This window comes from Prorops nasuta, unplaced genomic scaffold, assembly GCF_024137725.1.
Source record: "Prorops nasuta isolate Cenicafe-Biocafe unplaced genomic scaffold, Cenicafe_Pnas_1.2 PNAS00017, whole genome shotgun sequence".
NCBI lineage: Eukaryota > Metazoa > Arthropoda > Insecta > Hymenoptera > Bethylidae > Prorops > Prorops nasuta.
This window is the reverse complement of record NW_027116814.1, coordinates 1,948,249-1,960,766: the sequence shown is the minus strand read 5'-3', so window position 1 is coordinate 1,960,766 and position 12,518 is coordinate 1,948,249. Positions and strand designations below refer to the sequence as shown.

The 12,518-nt window shown below is 37.0% G+C and overlaps 1 protein-coding gene across 1 annotated transcript in view; it reads left to right on the top strand.

Moving 5' to 3' along the window:
• Positions 1–12,518, top strand: part of trol (terribly reduced optic lobes) — a 668,955-nt gene that overhangs the window by 198,387 nt on the left and 458,050 nt on the right. Inside the window, exons 49-51 of the mRNA XM_066737443.1 lie at positions 409–678; positions 11,764–12,033; positions 12,328–12,479. Of these exons, the coding sequence (XP_066593540.1) occupies positions 409–678; positions 11,764–12,033; positions 12,328–12,479 (692 nt within the window). The remainder of the gene's footprint in view (positions 1–408; positions 679–11,763; positions 12,034–12,327; positions 12,480–12,518) is intronic.

Here is a 12,518-nt window from a genome sequence, read left to right as displayed (position 1 = left end):
CATGCATTCTGCTTCAGACAAACTCGCAAAAACACGTATTTACGAAATTAAATATCTACTGAACCACTGGATAAAATGAAGAAAAAAGAGAAAAGAAGGTTCTGGGGAAATCTTTTGAAATATGCTGCAAAAATCTGCAATGAAACAAGTGTTTTGCAGTTCAAAAAAAAGTTTAACCTTGAAGCCTTCAAAGTGCCTTCTCCTAAAACAAAATTATCACCTTAGGACTCTCATTTTTACACCATGTAATTTTTTTATTCCACAAGTTTTTCCTCAAACCATACAAAAATTAAAGATATTTAGTTCACAATAGTTAATGGAATGATCTGTATACATAAGCAGTATATTAAATCTACTGTTTCACGATTTTTACACTTCTCTCCCTCCCTCTCTGTATTATCACGAAAGAACAATCGTACGACGAGACGAGCGTACGTGCCATTCAACGGGACGTATCGACTTTCGCCGGTAATTCCGTTCAATTACGCTGCGATGTCAAGGATCGTGCTGAAATTCACTGGAGCCGAGACGGAGGCTACCCCCTTCCGAAGAACGCGCGAATAGGCGACCATTTCCTCGAGATACAAAAACTCAAACCGGAGGATAGCGGCAGATACATTTGTCAGACTCGCAGCGAGTACGGAGTATCCAGCGACTATATCAATCTACACGTGGCTCGTAAGTAGCGCGCTACAAGTCTCTCAATAACTTATATTATACTTTTATTTTACAGAACATTTCCCTCCAAAAAATCCGAGGTTAGTTTGGCCTTACCTTTCTGCTTTTTCATCCTCAAGCTTCAATTTCCTCATGTCAATAAAAGTAAATCGAGAGAACTTTTCGAAAGGACTTTTTCATACTAGAATCAACTTTCGTTGAGAGAACAGCAAATATTTCTTCCTAAATCTTTCTATACTGTATTATGCTCTAGATACTAAAACATTTACACGTGGCAAGCTCAATAAGTTTAGAAGGGAAGCGGGAGAGCTTACTTTGGTTTTAAATTCGAATATATATACCTTTGAAAGAGAAACTAAGCATTTTAGAAAATACTCTGTAATGAACTTTTGTATTTTCAAAAATTTATTATAAGAAGGCTCCTGCGTCTACCATATACTAGTCAAATTGAATCGAAAATTTGATGATAACTGTTGGAGATTGGAGGTGTGTTAGTGAGAGCGGTCCGGGATTCTCGGGCCGTTTCGGTCCAGCGCACTCTCCTCTATACTATTCCACGCTCCTCACTTTGTAACAACGCCGCCAGATAGCCGTCTCTCAGAGCATTTCTCAATAGTTAAATGTCACTCCAAAATGTATTTAAGCTCGTGTGAGTCGAGTCAGTTCGTCCTCTCGATTACTTGAAGCCAGAACCATGTTCCTTAACTTTCTGAATTGACCTATCAGCGTTTACCACTTTGGTTGCACAGTCTAATCCCTATCCTTTTTTCCTTTAACCAACTTGACTTCTACTTCGGAAGTCATACCGGGTCAAGCTTCTCACAATAAATTTTTATACGTATATTTAGACTTAAAAATCTTAAATGTATTCATAGACGGAGAGCTGGCTACATGTCGAGCAACATGCCTCGAGGCACGAAAAGTTTTATATGGAAATGATTCTATGGCTATTGACAAAACGAAAGCCCGACCGTCAGAAGGCGCATTGGGGGCCAAGCGCGTGGGCGGCCGATGAAACATGTAAATTTTTTGAGAAAAAAAAAACTGTCTAGCGCCACGGCTAAAAATTTACAGAGATGTTGTAGAAACTGAGAAAAAGCAGGAAGAAAATTGTCAGAAGGCTAAGTGGGGGCTAAAGGGTTGTCAGAAGCTGCCAAAGTTGTAAAACAATTCGGAAAATTTACATGTTCAGCGGCACTTCTGACAATTTGTATTTTTTTGTTTACCTATAGAGTGAACTCCGTGTAAAGTGTCAGAAGGCAGAGGGAGGCGATCGTGAAAAATTCCAGCTCAAAGTGCGAGAGCGTATTTTGGCGCGCAGCGCGGCTCCCAGTGAACCGATCGCTTTTATATAAATTTTCACGCCGTACATATTAAGCGGCACTTCTGACAATTTGTATTTTTATTATTTACCTATAGAGTGCACTCCCTGTAAAATATCAGAAGACAAAGTGGAGGCGATTATGAGGAACTCGGACTCAAAGTCCGAGAGCGCATTTCGACGTGATACATTTGATTTTCACGCCACACACTTTTTATTGCACTTTTCTTTTCTTTACTTTACTTAATTTTTGTTTGTGATGTTACCAATATTTATTGCAAATTGTTATAAAAATAACAACGCGAGAATTATAGTCACTTACAACTACTAAGAAAAATATATAGGCTTTTTTGTGAGGTTGATTTTTGTGTACGAGTGTAAATCGAGGGCTGCCATACAATTAAATTTATTTTTTACATAACTGAGAATTTATAAAAAATATTAATCTGTCTCGTAATCTATATCTTGAATGTCTTCCTCAAATTCTGGATCTTCATCGCTGTTATATTCATACTCCTCGTCATCAACTGAAAATAATAAATATTATAATCAAATTGATCATTAAAAAATTGAGACTCGTGAATATAAAATTACCTTCAGAATTTTCATCTAAAATCACGTCTTTTACAGATGGTGGCAGTTGTGGGCCTTCAAACCACAGAAAATCATATTGATTTCCAATTAGCGTCCATCCTGAAGTTTCGGGTTCGAACTCGATCGGATCTGGTGATGTAGCATTTTTCCACAAGTGTGCAATATAGTGAGCTCTTTTCATGTGTTGAAGAAGTTCGCTGTAGCAAGGTGGCAAGCAGGAAGCGTCGAAATTTTTCAAATTTTTTTTTAAAAAAGTTTCGTTTCTATCATTTACTTTATAATTTCGCAGAAACATTTGAAATCTGACATTATTAATTTTTTCATTCTTCTCATACCCGTACATGCTGCATACAAATGACTCTACTTTTGAGAAGATTTCGTTTATCTTGGACGTATCTCCCAAGGCAGCAAATGCCTTCTGAAACTCATCGTTTTTAGCGAGTAATTTAAACGGACGCTGTTTCCCTTTCCTGAAAAATGCAGGATTGTAATCGCAACCTGTAAGCGCGTGAAATCCTGGCAATGCTTTGCATACCTCTAAACCTAAAAGTGTGTGAAGCGCATTTACATTAATAATGTGCTTACTATTAGAAACTCCACATTCAATAAAAATTTTTGCTGTTATTTTGTGCAAATTACCTAACATAATGACAATAATATCTGTGTCAGAACATTTTATAACAACATTGTAATTATGATTGATTTTAGACGCATGATAAACAATTTTTGTGTTGCATCCTTCGTGCATAGAACAATTAAAATCGGGAATTTGTGTTCTAATAACCTTACCATTAATATCGACGCTATACGAGTAACAAAGAATAAAATTTAATAAAATAGTCTTATTTCCTATAAAGGGGGCTACATCTTGATTTTGCCAGTGTGAAATAAGAAAAAGTACAAGAGCTTCTTTAAATTTGTCGTTTCTTAATTCTTTTGCAAAATCATGTTTTCTGGCTTGTTCCGGACCAGAGATGACGTACTCGTGGTTACTGTCGCTACCTCCCCTCAACGAACGTTCATGGTTTTTTATAGATGGCGAGCAAAAGCGATCAAAAACTATATGTATATATGAAGCATTGTAACTCGATATAAGTTTTAAAATTTTCTTTGATATGTTATCGAACGATTGAGGTACGTCTTTGATAGAGTGAATTAAAAAAAATCCATCAACAATTATAACATCGATGTGGGTCGGTAAAGCGCTGTCATTTCGCAGAATTTTCATTATAGCAGATTTTTCCGTTTTACAAATTGTGCCATCTAAATGGCATAACGAAGTTGGCATCGGAGTCATCGGGAATGAAAATATTTTTTCTATATCAGTAGCCTTTTCCATAGAAATTCCTAACATTCGACCGAATAAATCGCGTTGCATGCGAACTTCCTGAACTTTATGGTTTACTATCACTTTCTTTTTTTTATTGCAACTTGTAAAATTCATTATTTTATTTTGCTTGATAACAGATTCAAATCTGCGATCATCTTTTGCACATTCGGAAATAAATGTATCTCGTAGTTCTGTCCCTTTTTTTTCAGCATTGAGAAGAAAATCTGCAACAGTTTCAGATGCGCAACAACCGGTCTTGATGTTATATAATAAATCATTGCTCATCTCTGGGCAATCGAAAGGATTAATATTTTTTTTCAGTACATCGATAAATGCAATCAAATTGGCAGAATCTTTCATTATTTGATGTTTCTCTAAATTTGATGTTACATCTTGGACTTTTTTTAATCCACTAATGTCAAATACATGTGAAATAATTGTTGATCTTATTCCATGGCTCCTTGCCCATCGCTGTCGAGCAGATATCGAGTTCGTAAAATGTGTTATGCCTGTTAATCTTTTCGCTGCATCAGCGTTTACAGTTTGCTCCAGTGTTAAATCGACTGGCCCGCGCGAGAAAGAATTCGACGTTCTTTTTATTCCAAACATCCCTTTTTTAAACTCTTCGGCAAGTTGTGGATGTTTCTCTTCAACCTTTAGCAAATCTTCATTATATTTTAACAGCCATCGCGCATAATTTTGTTGATTAAAAATGAAAAACAAGTTGCATAATTTAGGTATTATGAATTTGTAGAGATCAAAATCTCCTACACGAATGCTTCGAGTAAACATTAAATAATAATTAACAAATTCAACATATATCATATAATACTGCGCTGTTTTTCCGTGAATTCCATCCAAAGTATCTTTTTTAAATTCTGAATATTTTTTAATTATTGCTGTAAGTTCTGCATCTGCCAATTCATCGTTGGATAACTTCTCCGACTGCATTTTTATTAAACAATCGATTACACGATCAGAAATAGTTATATTTTGAGTTTTAACTAACTGTTGAAAATGTAGCATTTGTAAACCTAACGAAACTAACGGATGTAATCGTTTACATCGATTGAAATGTTTTCCGCTTATGAAACCATTTACAGATCCACTAGCCAACAAATTACTTTCAACCATCATATGAGTTAATCCGCACTCATCAATGAATTTGCCTACAGCCTTAAAAAAGGCCATCATAATATGAAAACCACCCATGTGTATAAAAAGGTCGTCAAAATGAGGTTTCTCTACAGATTGAATTTGATAAGCAATTTTTGTAATTGCTAAATCATAGGTAATCTGCATGTAAGTTTGTTGACATTCTCTGGCAATCTGTTGACTTCGTCTCATTGTTTCATATACGACAGAGGGATTTGTTGGAGATGAGTTGATCGGTGTAAGATAAGATATTTTCTGTTTAACACTGTTATCTTCTATCAATTTATAGTTAAACCCCACCCACATTGGAGAATTTGGTATTTTACAGAAATGCGATAGAACCCACGCTATATCTATTTGTTTATAAAATTCATATTTCTCGACTGATATTACTCGTAAACTGCTATCGATCGGTAATAATTTTTCGCGAAAAACTGGTTTTTTACCGTAATGCTGCAATTCAGGCAGAATCGGATCGAAACTTCTCCTCCTTTTGGCTGCTCCTTCATACTCACAATTATCCCTATTGTCACAGCTTTTAGTCAGCGCAACACTGTCGACTTCAGTCACATTTTGATAGAAAATTCCAACCGTATCATGTAACGTATCTTTGCCGCTAGTTGTTTCAACAAAGCGATCGAAATTGTCAAACGCAACACCTGAACAATAATTTGGAGCTAGTATAGCACCTTCAGGTGAAATGTTAAAGGCATTGCATGCAGAAGAGGTAACTTCTGTCTCAAGCTCCTCAACAACATTATAACTACAACAATGCCCAAATTTATTCATAAGATCGACAACCTTTCGACTACTTGTTATGCTTTTAAGCGTTAATCCTAAAGTCATGTGTTTCGAAGTTTTCATTCTTCCGTGATGTGTTGCATAAATTAAATCTTGGGAAATTGAATTAACTTTACGCATGCAATCAGAGCTTTTTGCCGATCTCGAATCAATGCCACATATCACATATCGTAAAAAATCCGTCAGATCTTGTGGAATTTCACATTCGCCTGCAAGAATGTCGCTGACATTCAATGATTTTGGAAGAGGTTTTTTTGTTATTAATAAAATCTTTTTCCTCAACATTAAGGCAGCACGAGATAGCAATTCAAAATCACGAAAGTGAGAGAAAGTGTCGTCATCAATAACGCAGCCATCTCTAGGAGCGATTACTTTTTTTTGACGCATTAATAAAATTTGAATTTTCTCACCAAAAGTATTTTCCAATTTTTGTAGCAGATGTTGGGAAGTATATTTAACATCGAAAGAATTAAATTCTTTTACATAAAATTTTTCTAGAATTTCATTATAGCAATCCGTGAGAAATTGTAATAAATAACAGTTTTTATTATTTATTACATTTCTTTCAACAAAATCGCAAATATCTGCGTATGTCATTTCATGAAATTTTATTTTTTTATGCCAGTCAGTATTAGGAGCTACTTTATTAGCAATTGTTTTGCGTAAATACATCTTTTTGCACGGATCATGATAAAAAATTTTAGTATTATCATTTAAACCGTCTAATTTTATCTCCATATCGTGATCACCACATTCATTCGCAATTGCAGCAATTTCATTTCGCAATTTTTCACTCGCCAATGTGTGAATTGGTAACGCACGATAATTTAATTTTTTTCGATGTTTATCGCAAAAAAAACAAATTTGTTCGCTACTTTCCTCAGTATTTGCGCAATCATTGTCATCCGCTTTCTCATCGTCACTCTCTTCTTCGAGAGAAGTTGATCCCTGCTTGCCACTTGCTTTATCCTCTTCAAGAACAACAGACATGGACGCAGCTGGCAGTGTTTCCACTCTTTCGCCAATGCTGTCACTGTCTGAAATATAGATCAGTTAAAAAAATTAATTTTTTGACATATTGCAGTAATGAAAAATAAAGTTCGATGCACATGCGAATACTTTTCTATACTTGAGTAGAATCAACTCTTTCGCACTTGTATCAAATTATATTATTAATAATACATTACATTACATCTTGTTCGAAATATAAAAATATAAACAATTTAAAGTATTACCGTAAATAAATTAAATTACCTGAGACACTTGGAAACGAAGACGAAGCTTCCGCAATTGAAGCAGGATTATCAACAGCCATATATGTGGCTTGCGTTGATTTCGCCTCTTTTTCCACGTTGGCACTGTCTGAAATTTCATAATTTATATTTATTTTTTTTATATAAATTTTTAAAATTGTGATTTTTTTAAAACTAAGCCTTGAAGCAGTGTCTACAAGTTAGACGTGCAGCGAAGAGAAGCTTCAGATTAGAGAATATAAATAGGAGAGGGGCGAATGAGTAGGTATATAATTGCAATAGAGAGAACAGTGAGAGAGAGAGGAAGGGAGTGTACGCACCCTTCTCTAGCACAATAAAACACTCTTATACTTGCGCTCTCGCTCCCTCCCCCATTTATATGATCTCAAAAATTCATGTAAGGGTTTCTTTTCTGTCCGTCTATCTAGTAGACACTTTTTCGAGAATATTTATACATGCTTACATATTTACACATATTAATATATCGATCCCTTCTAACATTTATTTATAGTGACAGACATCACTGAAAACCGTTATGAATAATTATGAAGGATTGTCAAATTATAAATATCTGAATAATTGCATTTTAATAGTATAAATATTTAATTACCTGAGGCACGTTGAAGTTCTTCGTATTTATCGATGTATTTTTTCGGTATTGCCATGAAATTTTTTCGGCATCCAGAGTGATATCCATGAACATCGTCCACACAATCAGGAAAAATGACATCGCTGTATTTCATTTTTAATTTAGTCCGAATGAAAAGTTTTTCGCGGCATTGCCTTAAATTTTCTTCGGTAAATTTATTAATTTTACCGGAAACAGCTTCGCATTTAAAAACACAAATTAGTTTTGAACTCATTGCGTTCTTAGAAAATGCGGAGAGAAAGTGAAAAATAAAATATCGAAGCTATAACAGTGTTACAACCTTCGCAGTGGAATCCGAACTGACTATTAGCTTCCCTCCAAAAGCATCATTCCCCCACTTTCTTTTTTCAAATAGCTAACGGCCGTTGCCGAGCGAAGGATACAAAGAGAGAGAGAGAGAGGAGAGAGAGGGGATAGAGCGAATAAAAGAGCAGTTGTTCGCAAGGAGCGGTTTACCTCAGGTAAAATGGCAGGCAAAGTATTTCATAGACTAAATCAACCCAGAGGTTATTAGCTTTGGCGATCATCACCGAAACAATATTCACAGATATATCTCTCATTTCTCTCTTCGTGTATTTCATATATATTAAACTAAAAAATTCATATAAATTTGTTTTCCATTTAATTTTATTTATTTACAAAGTTACGTAAATTAATGGAATATTTCAGAATATTCGTTCCCGAACATTACAATAAATTATGAAAAGTGTGTGGCGTGAAAATCAAATGTATCACGTCGAAATGCGCTCTCGGACTTTGAGTCCGAGTTTCTCATAATCGCCTCCACTTTGTCTTCTGATATTTTACAGGGAGTGCACTCTATAGGTAAATAATAAAAATACAAATTGTCAGAAGTGCCGCTTAATATGTACGGCGTGAAAATTTATATAAAAGCGATCGGTTCACTGGGAGCCGCGCTGCGCGCCAAAATACGCTCTCGCACTTTGAGCTGGAATTTTTCACGATCGCCTCCACTCTGCCTTCTGACACTTTACACGGAGTTCACTCTATAGGTAAACAAAAAAATACAAATTGTCAGAAGTGCCGCTGAACATGTAAATTTTCCGAATTGTTTTACAACTTTGGCAGCTTCTGACAACCCTTTAGCCCCCACTTAGCCTTCTGACAATTTTCTTCCTGCTTTTTCTCAGTTTCTACAACATCTCTGTAAATTTTTAGCCGTGGCGCTAGACAGTTTTTTTTCTCAAAAAATTTACATGTTTCATCGGCCGCCCACGCGCTTGGCCCCCAATGCGCCTTCTGACGGTCGGGCTTTCGTTTTGTCAATAGCCATAGAATCATTTCCATATAAAACTTTTCGTGCCTCGAGGCATGTTGCTCGACATGTAGCCAGCTCTTAGACTATCATAATGTATATAAATGCAGCAAACTTTTAATAATATATAAACATTAACAATTCAATAAATAATAATATGGATACTATTTTGGATTCGGCAGTGAATAAAATTATGCAAGGACAGGATCGTCTTCCGCGCATGCGCCTCGATGGGTGGTATATATCTATATACTTCCCTACAGCTGCTGGAAATGCCCCGAATTCATTCAAACTTTCACTAATATCTCTTTTTTTAGTTCGTTCACCGATATTTTCATTAATGTCATTTCAAAGAGATTTTTTCCCACAAAGCTGATATAATGACATTACTGGAAAAATAAGATTTCATTCGTAATTAATTGATTCAACTTTGTCTGTCATAAGAGTCCAAGTTACAATTGTCAACTTTGAGCTAAAATTTCTTGAGTTTTTGGTGGATAAGCGGTACAAATAAGGGCACCATTAGACCCAGCGTGTTCTAAACTTTAACAAATGATATGTGCGAGTTCGAGACATTACGCGCAGGAGCCTCCTTAAGTGGCAGGGTCTTTTCCTAACAGCGGAGCATAGGAGATTCGTGTTAGTTGACTATAGCACTCGGAATGATCGAATCTGAGAGCGCTGATTGGTCAATATTGCGTAGTACCAACATATAATAGGCCGTTACCAATAGTTGGATACAAAAAATGAGATTCATCCGCCATATTGGTGTGGAGAATGTTTACAATAGTTTACATGCTAATCCTAGCAGAAAGAGGTATAAAATGGAAAAAAGTCAAATGGTAAGGTTACTAAAGTAAAAATTGAAAATAATAAATGGAAAGTATGAATATTCTTCATTTTCATTCAAAGTATTCAATTTTTACTTTAGTAACGACAGCATTTGACATTTTTCCATTTTACACCTCTTTCTGCTACAATCAGCATGTAAACATTCTCCACACCAATATGGCGGATGAATCTCATTTTTCGTATCCAACTATTGGTAACGGCCTATTATATGTTGGTACTACGCAATATTGACCAATCAGCGCTCTCAGATTCCATCATTCCGAGTGCTATAGTCAACTAACACGAATCTCCTATGCTCCGCTGTTAGGAAAAGACCTTGTATTAGTAGATAGGTAAGGCCGGTTCTCTAATCCGGAAGGGGCAATGAAAGGGTTTGCGGGGAGAGTAGTCAGTGGCCAGCTGCGTGACCGGCGGTGTTTAGTGGAAGGGAGGCTCCCCCACCTCTCCTCCCTTTCCCTTAGCAGCGGTGGGTAACTCGGCAGGTGCGTGTGTGCGTGTGCGTGCGGCCGTACGTGCGCAGCGAACCGCGCGAGGCATAGCGTTGAACGTGTATGTGCGCTTGTCCGTGCGCCTGCTTAAGTATGCGTGCCTGTCAGTGCGTCTTTCCTGCCTTAGCTGCTGGTATAGCGCTTAATTATGTGTGCGCACCTATCCATGTGGCTGCTGCTGCATAATGCTATATAGGGGGGTGGGATAAAAGAGCGATTCTCGACGAAACGTGTAGCGACTTTCGATGACTACCAACAGCCGTCGCTTTTTTTTCATAAAATTGCTGAGTTTTGCGAAAAAAAAACGACTGGTATTGCTAGTTGTCGAGAGTCACCACGCGCCTCGTCGAGAAAAGTGCTCTTTTACCCCCACCCCCTATATAGCATTAATGCAGCAGCAGTCACACGCATAGGCGCCTACACATAAGCAGGCGCTATAGAGATCGTGCACACCAACACAATGATAGCGAAGTGTCAATGTATAACTGTATACGTATAAATAAATTACACTCAAAAACTGCGAGAATTGACCGATAGTTTGCGCTGATAGTATGCATATACACTAATATACATTCTTATCTCACTGTCATTGTGCTAGTGTGCACGGTCTCTATACCAGCAACCAAGGCAGGAGAATCGCACTGGCAGGTACACATAACAAGGCACATGCACTCACGCATACACATGTGCCGAGTTTCCTCTCTCTGCTAGGGGAAGGGAGGAGGGATAAGGGACTCCCCTCCCACCACACGACATCGCGCCACCCAACTGGCCACCCACCCACCTCCTCCCCTTTTTAGTCCCCCCGGTCCGAGCACCCCCTCATTGCCCCTTGGATTATAGAACCAGCCTAACCTATCTATTTTATATTGATCTTAACGGGATCCCTCACGCCTACTTTATCGACAGTTCAAGTCAATAAACAATTTGGTTAATAAAATTCAAATGCGAAACAAATTGAACAATCGGGCGTTTGTTGGACAATGTGCCAGTCCTAACGAGTCAAACGAACTTAAAAACACTCAAATTAGTTGAAAAATAACGCTGTACCATTGTACCGCGTTCTTGAAGAGAGGTTACTTTTGGTTATTTCCACTTCAAGAAAATGGGACAGTGGTACAGCGTTATTCTTCATCCGATTTCAGTTTTTTTAAGCTCGATTGACTCGTTAGAATTGGCACCTTGTCATAAAGAAGCCCGTTTTTGCTATTTGCTTCGCATTTTACTTTTATTAAACGAATTGTGTATTGACTGGTACTGTCGGTAAAGCACGCGTGAGGGATCCCGTTAATACATACACGAACAATTAACATATAATTACAGTACACTGTAAGAATGATTCGATATATATTGACACTGATTTTAGCGACAAATGTGCCTGCTGTAAACGTGGAAATCTCTCAGGATCCGGTAAATATTGGGGATACGGTTGACATTCGTTGTTCGTGTATCGGAGCAGATAGTCCGAGGTATCAATGGTCCAGACCAAACCACGTAAACCTACCTTCGAACGCCCAAGAATATGGAAACGTGCTCAGACTTACGAATGTTGGAGTAAGTGAGAGTGGAGTATACAGGTGTACCGCACAGACACACGAAGGAAACTTCGAGGAGGACTTTAATCTAATTATACACGGTAAAATAAACAATTTTGCTTATAATTCTTCCACGCTTCTATCCTACTCTCCTATCACTATACAGACAATTTTTATAATCATACGATTTCTTGCAAATGCTGCCCCTTTTCATGCTCAACATGTAAGTATTTCGCTGATTACTCTAAGATTAAAATATTTTTTTAAAGGATCGTATATGCACGCAATTATTGGAATTTATACTCTATTTCAGTAATCTTCTAAAGCTTTGTGATACATATATATACATACATATCTTTATATATATATATATATATATGTTTTGAAAATTTTAGGTGGTCACAACGATGCTCCAGACATTGAGACTAAAAGTGCACCCTATGGATCTGACGTAGAAATGAATTGTCGTACAGAATTGGAACCACCGATTAAATTCCAATGGAACAAATTGGGAGGATTATTGCCGCGCGACACTAGAACATTCGAGGTATCTCATATACTATATATATATATATATACATCACAC